Raw genomic sequence first — 16,199 nt, 5'->3', positions numbered from 1 at the left:
GAAGAGTCTTGGCAGTCACCCTCCTTCGTCTCTGTTTTCGTCGCCTACTCCGTACTTTGATCCAGACACTCGCGGCATTTGAAAGCCATCCTTCTTGAATTTTCTTTTCTCGTCTTATCAAGATTGTTGCCTTGCGCACTCATCATTTCTGCCTCAAGTCGATCTTGAAAATGCCTGTACTGCTGAAATTGCAAATCAGCTACGATCCTTGAGTTTTGAAGCAGTCACTCTCGCCCCACGACACTGTTGCCTTCGCATTCCTCCCACTCGCCCCAGATTCCCGCCTCTTCCTGAGACCCCTTCATTTCAGATCCAAAGCCAATCTCACATCGCTTTGAGTCACACTGAGTCTGCTTACATTTCCACGAACCGCGTTCGATCTCGGGGCGTCCGCCTGTTGGCTACCTAGAATCCCCCCTTGCAGAATGACCACCGCCCCTTCCCTCCTGTTCCCTTCCATCGACACGTCATCCTTGGACGACAAAATGGACGTCGCTTCGTCTCCCTATCGTCAGTCAGAAGACATTGACATCGAGCTTGAGTCTGTTCATGATCCTTCTGTGATTGAAGACGACATGGTTGATTACAATCCAGAATCTTTCCTAGATTCAGGTGAAGCCAGGCAAGATCAAGCCGATAATGAATATCTCGACGACGATGACATGTTGGACGACGCCCCTCCCTCTGCGTCAGAACCCTTGGATTACACCATGGATGCCCCTACTAGTCCGTCGCAACAAAAGCAAGACGAAGATGAAGATATCTTGTACGAAGACGACGACGACAATCTGATCACCTCTCATGATGCTGCAGAAGAATCTATCGGACTCGAACATCTCGAACATGAGCCTGCTGCCGACGTAGAACACCCCCAACAGGAAGATCTCGAGGACCTCATCGATGTTACTGAGCAAGATTACCTGTCACCTAATACTAACCAAGTAGAAGAAGCAACAGCAACCGTCGGCCCCTTGACCACTGCACTTGAAGATTCCTCAGCTACGGTTGCAACATCCTTGCCAACTGGAACCAATCAACCGGCTCAGGAGACCCTGGACACGAAACTACCAGCAGATGTCCAAAAGTCTGTGGATGACCTGGATGCGTCCGTTCCTGATCCAACATCCCTCCCGGAGGACCCCGATTCTGAACTCAACGGCGAGGAAACTGTTACCCTTGCTCAAGATCCTGGTGACTCCCCGCAAGATCTGCATCCAGTGACTGTCGTCTATTTGGACGATGAAATGTCCCTATTCCCTCCCACCATCAGCGATGGCTCCTCGCTGTATTTTCTCTCCGACACGTCGCTCGCATTTGAGCCTTTGGACAAACTACTAGCCGCCTGTCGCGAGGTTCTAGTCGGAACCTTGGACCATCATGACGAGCTTGTTCTCGATATACCCGGACTGGGGCTTCATATTTGTGAAGATTCCAGGTACGCTGCCGAGATCACGCTTAACCAGGTCCTTGAGGTGTATCTCAGCTTGTGCCACAACCAGGCATTAGAGCCAATCCATCCTCTCTATTGCCAACTCAGCAGCCGTGTCAGCCTGGCCTCACAGTACGAGTACCTGGTTGCTTCTGGTGCTGAAGGCAAGTCTTTTGCTGAAATTGCCGCCGACCATGTAGATAGCCCCTTCGATGACGAAGTCAGTGCACATCAACCAGGTGCGACTACTCCTGTTCAGGATGGTTCTGATGGTGAGCACACTGTTGCTGCAGAAGAAGAAACGGCTGTCCATAAGGATGATGGCCTCCAGCAGTATGCACATGACCCAGAACCTAGTCAATCCACCGCTGAAGATTCACAAATCGGCCAAGTTGCAGACAAAGTTCAAGAAGTCGGCGCCCAGAGCGATGCTGTCGAAGTGAATGGCGAGAATGACCAGCCGCAGGATGGTCCACTTGATGAGACGGCTGCTGAGTTGGACGTCCAAGGTGCTTCGAGCGACGAACACGTTCAATTCACCGAGTCTGATGAACACCAAGGCACCCATGCCGATGAGTCAGAGTACCATGACACCGGCGAGCCCGAATTTGACGCTGAAGCCGAAGATGTATTTGACCCTGATGTCGACGATGGCCAAGATCAAAACGACGCTACTGTCGGCTCCGTGACAGAGGACGGCATATATGACGACGAGGAATTGTTTGCTGAAGGCGAGGATGAGACCCTTGTCGCGAACGTATCATCGACTCTGGATCCCCACGAAGCTGCGCAAGAGGTGTCTGCAACCGTTGTCCCTGATGGCACCGAAGTCACGCCCGCAGAGGCAGATTTTACACGTCATAACACAGAGCCAGACGTCAATCCAACCACAACCGACGGCCTACACGCAGCAACCAACACCACGGCCAGTCCACCCGTCACTCCATCAAAGAATAAGCTCGTCAAGAGGAAGGCTGAAGAGGACGATGAGTTCGATTTTCTCGATCTCAGTACACCTGAACCGAAGCGGCGACGGCCTTCTTAGAGGCATGATACAGCCAGGATATGTCGGGGATTTCAATTTTCCAATTCGAAGTCACGAGCAACACTACCCAGGCCAACAATGTCGAATAGCAAGCCGCCGGAACCAAGGATCTCCACGCTACTAACTGAGCAGGTATTTGCACCGTAGAAGTTTGGCAACACACAACCCCCCGACCCTGGAAAAGCATGCGATCTGTTTTGTCTCCACCACCCCCTGCAGTGACATTCCCCGTCCCCCATATTCATGTACTAACAACCAGCACTACGACCTTTCAAAAAGTTCAGCCCACACAGCTTGCGCAACAGTCTTTCCAACAACCATCGTCACCGTCCACTTGTCTCGGCCTTGGGATGAAAACTTGCCAAGTCTCGACCCCAGGTCGATGACGCCAGATTGATGACCTCAGACACATATTGGTGACTGCACTGGTTGGGAGGGTGGGGTGCAGTACACTGTAAGTTTCATCCAAGGTGCAAGAGCTAGGAAATACTTGGGGTGAAGGCAAGACAAGCATCAACAGCGTTTGGCATGGACTGGGAGCAATGGTCTCAGGCAAGGTGATGATGGACAGGAAGCAGTAGGTGATTGCTCATGTCCACATGGCATTGCAGATGCGGAAATAGAACAGGAGCTCGATGGATCATGACATCTGTGTCTTGTATTCTCATTGACGTTTCATGTACATTCCAAGCATGATAGAGATTGCGAGATGCGCAAGCAATGAGATAGACTGGGAGCTCAAGTACCTCATGATGGTCCTCCTGATGACATTGGGTTGACATACTCATTCGTGAGTGTCCAGTAGTCCTTGTCAGGTACGGCCCAGACCCAGCCAATCACACTTTCAGCATTTCGCATCAAGCATAGTTTACAAAGCACGTGGGGTGTGTGAGACATCAATGGCATATGATTTTCGCATTATCGCATTGGATGCATGTATAGTTTGTTATTCTGTGCTGGACATGAGCAGTCCACGCTGTCTTATAACATGTCCGGGTGGTGACGCAACATCGCAGTACAACAGCCACAGAAAGCAATGGTGGCCCAGGACTGGTTGCATCTCCCATACGGAAATGAGTTGATTGAGTTGATCAATGGTTTTGATTCACTTTGTCCTCGCGGCTTCATACATGGCTCTGGACTTCGGTCGACTTGGCGCCATGTGCGACTTTCTCTGATGGACCAACACTGGTCTCGCTCGTCTCATCGCCGCTGGTATTCCTCTTGGTTGAAGGAGCATCGACAGGCTTGGGCTTGGTGAATGGCCAGCGACCCTTAGTCTCCTTAAAGCGGAGAAGAACGAAACCGGCGATGACGAAGATCCAAAAGACGTTGTACGAGATGACGCTGCCGTAGGTGGCACTGTTCTGCCAGCCGAAGAGGGCGTTGAAGATGCCCCAGCCGCCGCCACCGTTCAGCTCGGGGTTGCAGCAATTGACGTGCCAGACACTGCGTCGAATGTCATAGGATCCTGGTCCAGAACCATTCTCTGCAGCGTCACCGCCTGTGGCCTTGTTCCAGGCGTTGGCTTCAAAGTACCAGACGGCCTTGGAGAAGAGACCAGCGGCAACCAAGTACAAGAAACAAGTACTGATGATCAGAAAGACCTGCAGAGGAGCCATGTTGCCACACTTGTAGATGATAAAGCCAACGAGGATTCCAGCGGCGAGGCCACAGACGGTAGCCAGGGGAATGGAGGTGGCAGGCAAAGCCAGGCCAACACCAGCGACAAAAACGATGGCCTCGAGACCTTCTCGCAGAATGGTAATGAAGGGAAGCAAGAACATGGCGTACTTTTCTGCCCAAGCCTTGAAGCGGGTGCCAAGTCGGGCGTTACGGTTGTCTTTGGCTTCGAGAGCCTTTGCCAGCTTGACTCGCCATTTGGCTTGGAGCTTAGAGATGCGAAGGAGAGCGGCACCGACGAGGGCGATGATTACAGACGCAATGATGGAAAAGACTCCTTCCCAGATGTATTCTGCTGGGCCCCAATTGTCTTTACCAATGCTGTAAAAGGCCCCGATCAGCCCGGCACCGATGATCAAACATATGGCGAAGCCTATCCCAGTTCCCCACCATATCTGAAGAAATCAAGTTAGCTTGCTGGTTGGAGAAGGAAGCTCGTCAGCAGTTTGGTGCGAACCTGTTTGCGCAGCTTGTTGTACACTGTTTGATCCTGGTCAGGGCCGAGTTGTTGCTTGAGGAAGGAGAGGAGGACTGAGACAATGATACTCGTCTCAAGAGTTTCTCGGAAAACGATGAAGAAGACGGGGACAGCAAAGACCTGAACCATTTTGCGTGTGCTGTCTTGCGATAAACTAATCTGGCTGGCCGAATGTTGCGAAGGATGTTAAAGAAACCACCTCTGAAGTCTGATAAAAGAAAGATCAGAATTATGGCAAGCAGAATGTGTCGAGAGGATGGACAAAGAATGGACAATATCTGATCAGATAAGATGTCCTGGGTTGAGCAGACAAGGTGGAGGGTGGAGGGAGGAGTGGAGCTGGACTTGTTGCATCCACCATCCGAGAGGGATTTCCAAGAAAGGTCCGAGGATCAGGTGTGAGGCACCGACCATCAGGAATCCAAAAAAAGGTCAGACCAGAAAAGCAGCGCCGATACCGCAAGCACATGTTGCCGCGAGTCGAGGGATGACAATCCGTGCCCAATTGAGAACGAGTTCAATGCTAGGGCACAGACGAGTCGCAAGGTTTGTACTTTGAATTTTTTCTCCTTGCAGGACGCTATTACTACTGCACGATGCAGCTCATACTCTGAACACTTTTCGGCACTAACAGAGTTACCAATGGCGGTTCTCGCACCGATTCCTGTCGTGCTCTTGGAAGTGAGATGACTCTGCAGCTCTGCTGATTCTCCCACTCATGTCGTCAAATAACGAGGAAGACCTTTGCAAAGGCGACTGACTAGTTACTTGCCATCTTCTTCTCCCGTTCTGGCACGATAGAATGGTTCAAGCCATCAGGTGAGGACAACAAGAGAGTGGGTCTACGATTGCCAGCTTCGTGGGTCAACACAAGGTTGCTCCTCTACTGTACTCCGTACAACGCAGAATGCTTGGTGTTCGCTTGAAAGAGCACCAAGAAAGCTTAGGCTTTCCACTGAATTTTCCGACCTTCTGGATAACACGGCACCCAAGGTGGACCATTGTTCCAGTACAACTAACCCCCGACAATCCTTTCCAACCACGACACACCGACGATCCAAAGATCAAAATTGAGTTGAATGAAAAAAGTCAGACCGCCGTTGAATTTATGTAAGACGAATTATCAGATAAGACAACGGTTGCCACGATGCGACAGACTCGCTAAATAGCTGAAGTGATTGGGCCTAGATTGTCCAGATTAGATCAGATGAACACAACGAGGGGAAGAATCACACCACTCGAGCGCCAATCTGATTGAGGCTGCGGAGTACTTAGAGAGATTCAAGTGGACAGAGAGTTGTAGCCAGCCCACGACATGTGCCGATCCACCAGACACCAAGGATGGGCTATGACATGGGTATTGGATCGATTCGATTCGATTGACAAACACAAACACTTTTCTATGCATGTAACACCCTCCAGCACTTTACAGGAATATGCAGACGAGAGTAACGAGAAAAGGTGGCTCGTGTCAGATGGAGTCCAAGTGTCGCGTCGGATGGATAGTGGGTGGTCGAGACTTTGAAAGGCGCTGCTCGGTCGCTCCTTCCCGCCGGGAGAACTCCACTTAGGGGTCGCACCTGCCCCCGTTGTGAAGGCCAATGGACCGTCTGCACCTTCCTCTATCGACTCTTGGAAGCTTGGAATCCACCGCACAAACCACGCTTTCGCCAAGCAACATTGGCAGTTCTCAATTCCAATCTCCTGTCAAACTTCTTCTCCTTCGGCCTCTATTTTTACGCCCTGTCACAGTCTTCCAGTCTTCCAGTCTTTCGGCCTTTCAGCCTTCCAGCCTTCCAGCTTCTCCTCAAGATCCACATGTTAGTCGATCCTTTGAAGCTCTGGACCCTGCAGCAGCAGAATCAGACGCATCATACGGTTCCTTTGCCCGAGCTTCAGTCTCGATCATTGCCGTTTTGGCCCCTCTCATGCTAAACACTTCACATAGACACACTTTCTCTCTCGGTAGCGTCCTCTTCACACCACTTCGGATATGTCACCATTGCCGTTGCCCAGGGCTTCTTCCGTTCCCCTGGCCCGCCTTTTCTCCTCCCTGGTTCCGTGTTGGCCACTGGCCACGTAGCAAGGTTCTCGCTTCCATCAGCAGAGACCATGTCCAGATGTCCCCATACCCAGATGCGATGCGATCGTCCATCGCGTGACAATCTAATCTAATCGCTCACCACACCTCCACGTCCCATCCTATACCGGAGCAGCATCGGACCTCTCTCGCATCCATGTGCAAGCCATCATGACTAGACCCGCATGCCCTCTTTTTTCACACACTACCCTGTTAGGTAAGGGCCTGTGCCTTTTGTGAAACCGTCATGGATCTTATCTGATCGCAACCGTCGTTGTTTGCTCTCTCTTTTCCTTCACAACCATCCTACATCACCGTGTCTTTACTCTCGACACCACACACCCTCGGAGGACGACAGCCATCATGGCCCTGTCCTTGTCCAGCTTCCTCGTCTCATCCATTCTCTTCTGTGCCACTTTGATTACTGCTGAAACCCGTACCTACGACTTCACCGCCGGCTGGGTCAATCGAAATCCAGATGGTCAGCACGAGCGACCCGTCATTGGCATCAATGGCGAATGGCCTCTTCCCGCAATCGTCGCAAATGTTGGCGATCGCGTCGTGGTCAATTTGAAGAATGATCTAGGAAATCAGTCAACCTCCATCCATTTCCACGGTCTCTTTCAGAACGGCACAAATCATATGGATGGTGTTGGCTCAACAACTCAATGTCCTATTCCTCCAGGATCCTCATTTACTTACAACTTCACCGTAAGACCCATGCCCCATTCTGCTTGGATTCGTCTCTAACCAATTTAAATAGATCGATCAGCCAGGCACATATTGGTACCACTCACATGTGGATGGCCAATACCCAGATGGCCTTCGTGGTCCTCTGATCGTGCACGACCCCGAAAATCCATATGCTGACCTCTATGATGAAGAACTGGTTCTGACTTTGTCTGATTGGTACCACGATCAAATGCCCGGTCTAATTGCCAGCTTCCTCAGCGTCACCAATCCAACTGGTGCCGAACCTGGTAAGACTCTCTTTCGTAATAGACTCTCCACTCCTGCTCACCCAAGCAGTCCCTCAGGCCGCTCTCATGAACGACACCCAAAACCTGGAGATTCACATCGAACCTGGCAAAACCTATTTCCTCCGCATCATTAACATGGCAGCCTTTGCCGCTCAGTACTTCTGGATAGACGGTCACACCTTCCGAATCATCGAAGTTGATGGCGTCTATCATGAGCCGACCGAGGCAGAGCAAATCTACCTGACAGCTGCACAGCGCTATGGCGTCCTGCTCACCACCAAGAACGAGACCGACGCAAATTACGCCATTATGGGATCCATGGATGAGGATCTGTTCGATCAGATTCCAGATGGCTTGAACCCCAATGTCACTTCGTACCTGGTCTACGATAGTGCTCTACCCCTCCCGGAGCCGGCAGACATTGACGAATTCGATCCTTTCGACGACATGTTGCTCGTTCCAACTGATGGCGAAGAGTTATTGCCCGATCCTGACCTAGTCGTTACACTCGACGTCGTCATGGACAATCTCGGCAACGGTGCCGTAAGTGTCTCGTCTCTCCATGAAAGCTCCATTTTCTGACCCTCCCCAGAACTATGCATTCTTCAGTGGCATCACCTATGTCAAACCCAAGGTCCCATCTCTATACACAGCTCTAACATCCGGCGAATACGCCACCAACGCCAGCATATACGGTGTCAACACCCACTCGTACGTTCTCGAACACAATGAAGTGGTTGAAATCGTCCTCAACAACCAAGACCCGGGCAAACATCCATTCCATCTTCACGGTCATGCCTTCCAGTCGATCCTTCGTAGTGAAGAGGAAGCTGGTGACTTCGACCCCGAGTCTGTGACTAATGGATCGGTCGTCCTACCCCAAAAACCTATGAGACGAGATGTCCTACTTGTGCGACCTAATGGTCACATTGTCATGCGCTTCCGAGCAAATAACCCTGGCGTGTGGCTATTCCATTGTCACATTGAATGGCACGTGGATTCTGGCCTGGTCATGACTTTTGTTGAGGTTTGTACTCACCACTCGTGTATACCCCATCTTCCGTCGACTAATTTGTCTTTCCCATTTAGGCGCCTCTTGTGTTGCAGCAGACCATCACAATCCCCGAGGATCACTTTGCGGCATGCGCCGCGCTTTCTCCACCAATGGCCACCGCAGGAAATGCTGCAGCCAACACGGTCGACCTTCTGGATCTTCAAGGCCAGAACCTCTCTCCCGCTCCACTGCCCTCAGGCTTCCAAGCCAAAGGTATTGTTGCTTTGACCTTCAGTTGCCTGGCAGGTCTGATTGGTGTGGGAGTCATTGCTTGGTACGGCATGGGCGAGATGACCAACCTTGAAAAGGAAAGACAGGTGGACCATGTCATGCATATTCAAGACGAGAGAGGCATTGTCAAGACCGAATCCGCGACAGGTAGTGTTGGCGGGCCCGACGCTGGCGTTGGCGTCAGAGATACTATTGAGACCGCCAGGTGAAGATGGTAACATGTTCTTGAAAGATATACGCCGTCCTTTGTTTGGTCCGACTCAAACTGCTCGTTCCTACCAACAAGCTGGTGATGAGGTGCAAATCCAGGATCGAGTGGATGGCGGCGAAGTCAACCACTCTAATGTAGCTACGCGAGCATCAGATATGTCGTCCAAAACGACCGTTATTAATACACTATTAGCCAGAATTGTCTATTTCTAACCAACGTTTGACCTAGAGGACCTAGAGGTCTGTCTGTCTGTCTGTTTAGCTCTTGAGACGCACATCCTCGCTTGGTATAGAGTCTAAGTCCACCACTACCATCTTCCGGTCTTGAAACGGAAGCGACTCATCCATCTCCTCTCGTCTGCCTGGCGTTCAAGAGCCAGCCTCATTCTTTGGGCATATTCCTCTTCCTTGTGTCTGAGATCTCTCAAAGTGTCCTCTTGTTGGCCGGCCGACTCCATCGCGTTCACGACTTCACGATGATCTAGTCGCTGTGGTTGAGTCGTGACAATGCCGACTCGCTCACCGGTCCAGACCAATAAGTCGTCATCTCCTCTCTTGCCATAGCCGTAGGTATCGGAATCTACAGAAGACGCAGGCATCGTTGTCAGTGGCACAATCTTCCGCGCGACTTCATCACCGGACCGACTCGTTGTCAGCATATTGGAATTGATGCCTGTTCCAATAGCCTTGGCATCGAGATCGAATGAATTTATATTCCAGCGGCGCACCAGACTGCGGCCGTCACGTTCCACCCACTTCAAACCGCCTTCGCTGTCCGAATACACAATGCGCGTGCCGTGCGTGGCAACACTGAGTAGTTTCGACGATGACGCATCTTGTCGGTTCTTATAGCTATATGGGTGGTCCAACGAGGCAGAACCGTCGTCCAGGTTATTAGAGACTTTGACATGAGGCAAGGAGTAGATCTCCAGCGAGCCACGGCCACGATACTCACCACAGGCAATCAGTGTCGATGTCCCCGGTCGACTACTACCACTCATGGCCGGAGGGTAAGGGATCGAGGCCAATGCAGAAAGCGATGCTGACGAGTGAATGACATACTGTAAACGTGGGAAGTAACGGCGGTCGTAGGACAGAATGCTAGGGAACCGCCCGCCGGCGAGAATTTCGTGTTCTGAATGATGAAGGATTGCCAGCGGACCGGGCTCCACGCGTGCGTACGCCATCCAATGTGGGTTTTGGAGCCGGTGAGAGGGTTCCCACGAGGGAGATCCAGGCGCCCAGATCGAGGGACCTGGGTTTGCTGAGAATGGTGAGCTGATTCCAAACTGTGTGGGGAGCTTGTTGGCATCTTCGGTCAGATTCGGTAACAGTGCAGTGGATGTCCCTGCTGTAGCTGGAATAACCTCTAGAGATTCGGTGCTTTCGTTTGACAGCGGCTTCACGGGAGCGCTTGGATCGACGATGTGAAGACTCCATTGAGTCCCCACCGTTAATGGAGGCATCGAGTCGGAAGATTGTGATAGCGCCGTTATGGGCCATGAGTACTTGGATCGAGATACCACTTGCATCGTGTTGAGGTCTACTTCGTTCAGTGTCTTGTCAATGGCGACGAAGGCCCTTTTCTGAGCTGGGAACGAGCTGACACAGTCAACCACTAGGGTTTCGGCTGCGGTGTCCAGGTCTGTCGACGGTAACAATGGTTTGCTCCGGCCGAGTTCGGCGAACCTTCGTTTGCCATTGCTGTCTGCTCGGAGATCCCAAATCCGCAAACTGTGATCTTCCAGGTAACCGATTAGTCTGGTGGAGTTGTCAAAAACCGAAATGCCACGGATTTCGTCCTGGGTTCTCTGTGCTGAATCCATCCATTCCATCCGCAGAGGAGCATGCCTGGCCTTGTACTCCGAGTACCAGTCGATGCGTTCGTTCTGGTCCGAGAGATCCCATCGATTGACAGCACGTGCGCGCCGGCTAGCATATGTCTGAGGCTCTGGTCGCTGGGAAGAATTGGCCGGCGCCGCTGGTGGAGGATTTGATCGGTCGTCAGACAATGAAAGACTCCTAAGAGCGCCGGTCAGACTCTTGAGAATATCTTTTTCCCCACCCATGGTCGCACTGGGAGATTTCTCGAAACATTTGTACCTCCAGAGCGTGTTGGTCCGAGCTGACTTGGAAAGCAAGTGGCAAGTCTGCTGTGCAGAGATAAGATCCTCGGCCTCGAGATGATCGAGCACATCGACCAGTATTTCTTGAGGTAGGATCTCCATTTTCTGTGGTTGAAAACTGGTTGTCTATCGCAATAAGGGCGGTTATGTAGTTACGTGGACATTCAGCACTAGATAAAGTATATGAGGTCAATATGTGACCGGCGAAAGGTGCATGTTCACCATGGACTGAGCATTATCCTTGTCGATGACAGAGAATAGGATTCTCAAGACCCTCGTTCAGTGAGATAGCAATCTTGTTCGCAATATTGCTGTCATCGACCGAGGAAGGTTGACGAGGCTGAGGTGTCAGGTCAAGGCTGAGACCAGAGACTCAAATGGAAATCCGTAGATTCTCGGAACAGAGAGTGACTTATCGGGCGCAGGGGGTCCCCACACGCCTACGGCCTTCTTCGCTACGCTATGATTCATGCGGAACAACAATACACCCGCAGAAGCAAGTTTGTGTTTCCGGCCACTTGGATAATTTAAATGGGCAAAAAGGAACATGAAAAACACTAAAGAAATTGATACCGTGCCATCATTTGAGAAGTGCAAAAAGTATTTGTCAATAAGAAGTGACGAAAAGGACAAAAAGGAAGTTGCCTCCGTTGAGAGTCGAACTCAAGACCTCGGCATCACTTGTACTGTGTACTAGTGCCGCGCTCTACCAACTGGGCTACAGAGGCAAACGAATCCGCTTGCTGTGACAAGCTTCGTGATTTGTTGATGCAACTTCGAACTTACAAGTATATGAATGATCAAAACTAAGTGTTTACTCTGTAACCCTACCTTTGTTGTCCACACCTTTTCATAACTGTTCGGTCCTTCTTAAGTCATGTAAGGTCAATGTACAGCAGATTTGAACTATGCGTTGACAAAAAATGATTTTCCAATGCCTGATTTACTGGAAGATAACTACTTAGCCACAAGAATACCTGCATGCTGCGTCTATCTGCAGGGCAAATGCCCTAAACTGGCGTATTTAACTCCTCACCAGCCACCCTCGTGATAAAAGCAACGAGTATTTCCCGGCTTTGGTGCCTAAGCTTTCACACGATGGATAGACCTTGTTCAAGAGGTTCTAGGGGAAAGATGAGCCGAAAAATGTGGTGAGAACCACTCTGAATAACATGAATCTCCACGTCGCGTTTTGTGCTAGTCGTCGAGTTATGAATTAGCCTGCTTGGTCGACGCCGAGATGGCGTTCCTACTGCACTCAACCTTGACCTGTTCCGTCCACCTCTTCCGCTGATCCGCATCCTCGATGCGGTCACAGGCCTTTTGGAACACGACTTGTCCATCTTGTTTGAGCGTGACTAGCTGTGCCGAGAAATGAATGGTCACATGTTCTGGAGACTTCGATATTAGACGAACGAGTGGCCTTCCCCCCCGTAGTTCTAGGCTTGGTTGGTCCGCAGACAAAAAGATTTTGAACGTCCCTTTCTGGGTAACGGACACACGTTCTCCATCCCAATACTGCTTGAAGCTGTATCCGTAGCGTGCAGCTGGGCCTTTCCTCCCAGCCGAAGTATAGTTATGTCCGTTTGATTCATGTTTTGCCCTGATCGCACTCCCAATCTTCCTGATAAGGGCATCAGCTAGGGAGTCCCCGCAGTCAAGAATAGTAGAGGGACGTTGAGATAGGTAGTTGGCCGCCCAGATCAAGAATGTGGCTTGATATTCGTTCTCAGTAAGGGCTCTACCTAGAACTTCCTCGCGCTGTCGATACTGGTACAGCTCTTGAAGTGGGGCAGCACCAGGGATACCTCGTAAGGTCACCGATTTCGTTGCTGTGAAGAACCCTACTCTATCGTCCTTACACTGTATCCATAGAAAAAAACTAATACCCGCATCGAGAATAGTTGCGTATGTCGAGGCATATGAGGGATGAAAGAAACCCGATGACGGATGAGGGATATATAGCGTAATGCGCCGGAGATGATCAGTTCCGAACTCTAGCTCGATCTCAATATTAATTGTAGACGACAAGCTCAAAGTTGTTAATCTGGATGTAGGTAAAAGGGTCCTTTGGTAACTAGACTTTGCGCAGGACCCTCCCACAATTAACCAGGGTAAGTCGAGGATGTTAAGGATGTCCGAGGACAACTTGTCGTGCAGTAAGCGCTTCTCGGACGCCCAGACACGAGTAGGGCAAGTTGATCTTCCGGGGCGTCGTGCAGTTTCTTCGGCGCGCCAGTGCCAATCGAAACCGAAAACAAAGTCGGAGTTGAGGCCTTTCGCAAGGAGAGCTTGGATAGTCGGACTTTCTGGGTCCCAGAACTCCCCAACTGGTCCCCTCTTAGATTGGCAATGTAGAACAATGCCGAGTGCTGCGTCCACCGGGCCCGAGGGCGTGCTTAGCCTGTCTCGTGGTTCTCCAGTAAGGGCTGTCTCGGCTTGATAGAATTCATCTAGACGTGACTGGAGGAGCACCTTTGTGTCACTTTCATTCACCATTCTAGTCTCAGTCAAGAAGGTGAGAAGAAGGCCGCACTCCTGAGCAGTCAAGTCTGACGAGACACTCTCGGCAAATTGTCGAGCCAATTGAAATGGTGAGCAGTGCTGGGTGGGGCCGGTTGAAATGGCTTGACTTTCGGCCAGAGCAGCATTTTGAGATACGTCTCTCCTGGGCGACAGACTGTAAGAATCTTCGGGAAAAGTTCTGGGCTGCATCATTCGAATACTCGTGCCCTGGTATGGGGGATCGCCGGAGATGTTTTCTTCGTTCTGCGCCAATGGCGCTGTACCTGGAACAGGGTCCCTTGGAGGGATTCGGAGGCCGCTTCGCAAAGATCTGTAATCCAAGATCGCGTGAAATATCATCTCTGCAGAAGGGTGGATGTGATAATCACCCTGACTTTCGGCTGGTCGTTCAGGTTGGTGAGGATGTGGATCTGGAGGTGGCGGAGACATTTTGAGCCAGGTTAGTGTCAGACTTCCCCCTGTGCTTCGTTTGGTTGCTCGAGTATCCGAGATGGAGACGCATATGTAGAGTGCGAGTAACCGTACTCTTTCAAGCCAGGACCTCTGCAGGGTCCGTGGACAACGCTTTGTTGGAGTGGTCTTTTTGTCACTATCGAGGACAACACGGATTTAATTAAGCGCTTGAGTTACAGGTCGATCCGGAAGGGTTTCTTGATGACCAAAGTGTCTGTCCGCGGGAGAAATGGAGCAACCTTGGTGGAAAACAGGCTTCTCATTGAAGCTAGAATCTGAGGAGCTACCTAGAGGGAACACAAAGAATTGAAAAGGGTTCCTCTCGAAATGGGGCAACAAAAAAAGGTGTTTTCTAGCAAGTTAATTTACTAATTGCCGCCAGACTAAGAGGAGCGATGCTAACCTTTCGTGAGAGTGAAGGCAACCAACCGTCAGTAATAGGCGAGAAAGCCACAAGCCAGTCTTACTGGACAACAAGAACAACAACAACAACGCGCGTGCTGAGGAGGTGAATCACTAACCTCACCTCCTGTGAAGTAGCGAATGCGAGCCATACTGGCAGATCTGAATCTGAATGGCCTCCCTTCACAGGAAATTCAAATCGACGAGGGTGGCAGCCTCATGATAGCAAGCTTCGCACCACAGTCCTCATGAGTCCAGATATGCTAGGCTGAATGGCTGCTTTGTAGCCTTCAGAATATAATGACTACAGGTCGGGAAGTAATACATGTGAAGTATCAAGACATAAGTAGCTGACTGTAGGTAGTTAGCGCTTTGTGATTTTCGTGGTTGAAAGACGCGACGTTGGGCTCGCCTCCGAAAGGAGTGTGAACCACGTGACGCTAGCTCAAACGGTTCCCCTCAAGTGAGAGCACTGACAAGGGGATGCAGGGGTAAAGATATCAACTCCTCCTCCAGTATCATTCTTTAGGCTTGTCGGGGGTCATAACCACCGGAGCCCTATGGCGGTCCTCGAGGTTGCATGCTTCAACCCAAGTTCAGCCATCGCCGCAAGCACAGCCCAAGTCGACCGGATCGAGCTGTGTTCCAATCCCACTGTGGGAGGAGTAACACCTGACATTGAATGGCTGGCTCAGATCTCAGACAAGGTTGATATCCCAATCAACATCATGGTACGACCCAGGGGCGGCAACTTCGTCTACTCGGATCCTGAGTTCGATGAGATGAAGCAGACCATTGCACTCTACAAGTCAAAGGCAGCTGTCAATGGATTTGTGTTTGGCATTCTTCTTCCTAATGGCAAAGTCGACATCGTCAGGACATCGGAACTTGTCCAACAAGCCAGTCCACTACCCTGCACATTCCACCGTGCCTTCGATGACACTCCAGATCTGTTTGAAGCTCTGGAAGATGCGGTCAAATGTAATGTGGGAACGATCCTTACATCTGGTGGCTGCCGCACTGCAGTGGATGGAATCGACACGCTTGCTCAGCTAGTCAAGCGTGCTGAGGGCAGAGTCGCCATTATGCCAGGTGGCGGCGTGAGGTCTGAGAATCTAGCGACATTAATATCGACGACTCAAGCAACCGCATATCATTCTTCAGCTTTGGTGGACACTGAGCAGGTAGCCAATACTGCCGAGATGGAATCTATGAAGAAAATAATTGCGACCATTTTTTAGTGCAACAATCGAGGACTATATTCAATTCTATAACACCCTTACATCTGATTGCATTCGCTCGAGACATGAGATGTGAGCTGGACAAGTATCGGCTACTATCAATGGTAGAGCATAGAGAAGCTTCTCAGTAATTCAATGTTTGCACAAAGTACTGTAGGTCTTCTTTGAAGATCTCGAATATATGGCGGCATATTGTGCCCCTTGGCCGTTGTGCCTAAGTTGGCTGAGCCTAATAGATGCCCCGTAATTGAGGCAACACCC

At 50.8% G+C, this 16,199-nt stretch overlaps 6 protein-coding genes and 1 non-coding gene across 9 annotated transcripts; 3 read left to right on the top strand and 4 right to left on the bottom strand.

Annotated features, from left to right (window-relative positions):
* The first annotated feature begins 72 nt into the window (after positions 1 to 72).
* On the top strand, positions 73 to 3,500 carry PV10_03452 (uncharacterized protein). The gene has a single exon (XM_016367903.1). The coding sequence runs from the start codon at positions 426 to 428 to the stop codon at positions 2,472 to 2,474; it is 2,049 nt and encodes a 682-aa protein (XP_016227421.1). The 5' UTR covers positions 73 to 425; the 3' UTR covers positions 2,475 to 3,500.
* PV10_03451 (uncharacterized protein) lies at positions 857 to 5,247 on the bottom strand. The gene is made up of 2 exons (XM_016367902.1): positions 4,615 to 5,247; positions 857 to 4,552 (listed from the first exon to the last, which is right to left on the bottom strand). The coding sequence occupies exons 1-2, from the start codon at positions 4,762 to 4,764 to the stop codon at positions 3,599 to 3,601; spliced, it is 1,104 nt and encodes a 367-aa protein (XP_016227420.1). The 5' UTR covers positions 4,765 to 5,247; the 3' UTR covers positions 857 to 3,598.
* Positions 5,248 to 6,836: 1,589 nt separating this feature from the next.
* On the top strand, positions 6,837 to 9,831 carry PV10_03450. 3 transcript variants are annotated; one of them, XM_016367899.1, is made up of 5 exons: positions 6,837 to 7,426; positions 7,479 to 7,695; positions 7,745 to 8,238; positions 8,288 to 8,722; positions 8,785 to 9,831. In XM_016367899.1, the coding sequence occupies exons 1-5, from the start codon at positions 7,079 to 7,081 to the stop codon at positions 9,187 to 9,189; spliced, it is 1,899 nt and encodes a 632-aa protein (XP_016227417.1). In that variant the 5' UTR covers positions 6,837 to 7,078; the 3' UTR covers positions 9,190 to 9,831. The 3 variants fall into 3 exon arrangements, with proteins under 3 accessions (XP_016227417.1, XP_016227418.1, XP_016227419.1); XM_016367900.1 differs by having other exon boundaries at positions 8,288 to 9,831; XM_016367901.1 differs by having other exon boundaries at positions 6,837 to 7,695.
* On the bottom strand, positions 9,354 to 11,666 carry PV10_03449 (uncharacterized protein). The gene has a single exon (XM_016367898.1). It carries the CDS (start codon positions 11,416 to 11,418, stop codon positions 9,499 to 9,501), a length of 1,920 nt encoding a protein of 639 aa, XP_016227416.1. The 5' UTR covers positions 11,419 to 11,666; the 3' UTR covers positions 9,354 to 9,498.
* Positions 11,667 to 11,958: 292 nt separating this feature from the next.
* PV10_03448 lies at positions 11,959 to 12,044 on the bottom strand. Its single transcript has one exon. It is a non-coding gene; the product is annotated as a tRNA-Thr (tRNA).
* A 441-nt stretch (positions 12,045 to 12,485) lies between these two features.
* PV10_03447 (uncharacterized protein) lies at positions 12,486 to 14,271 on the bottom strand (the record flags this gene model as incomplete). Its single annotated transcript, XM_016367897.1, has 1 exon — positions 12,486 to 14,271. The coding sequence occupies one exon, from the start codon at positions 14,269 to 14,271 to the stop codon at positions 12,526 to 12,528; it is 1,746 nt and encodes a 581-aa protein (XP_016227415.1). The 3' UTR covers positions 12,486 to 12,525.
* Positions 14,272 to 15,217: 946 nt separating this feature from the next.
* Positions 15,218 to 15,976, top strand: PV10_03446 (uncharacterized protein). The gene has a single exon (XM_016367896.1). It carries the CDS (start codon positions 15,258 to 15,260, stop codon positions 15,936 to 15,938), a length of 681 nt encoding a protein of 226 aa, XP_016227414.1. The 5' UTR covers positions 15,218 to 15,257; the 3' UTR covers positions 15,939 to 15,976.
* Positions 15,977 to 16,199: the final 223 nt, after the last annotated feature.

Source organism: Exophiala mesophila (assembly GCF_000836275.1).
Source record: "Exophiala mesophila strain CBS 40295 unplaced genomic scaffold supercont1.2, whole genome shotgun sequence".
In the NCBI taxonomy this organism is placed as follows: Eukaryota; Fungi; Ascomycota; class Eurotiomycetes; order Chaetothyriales; family Herpotrichiellaceae; genus Exophiala; species Exophiala mesophila.
This window is presented reverse-complemented; position numbering and strand designations above follow the sequence as displayed.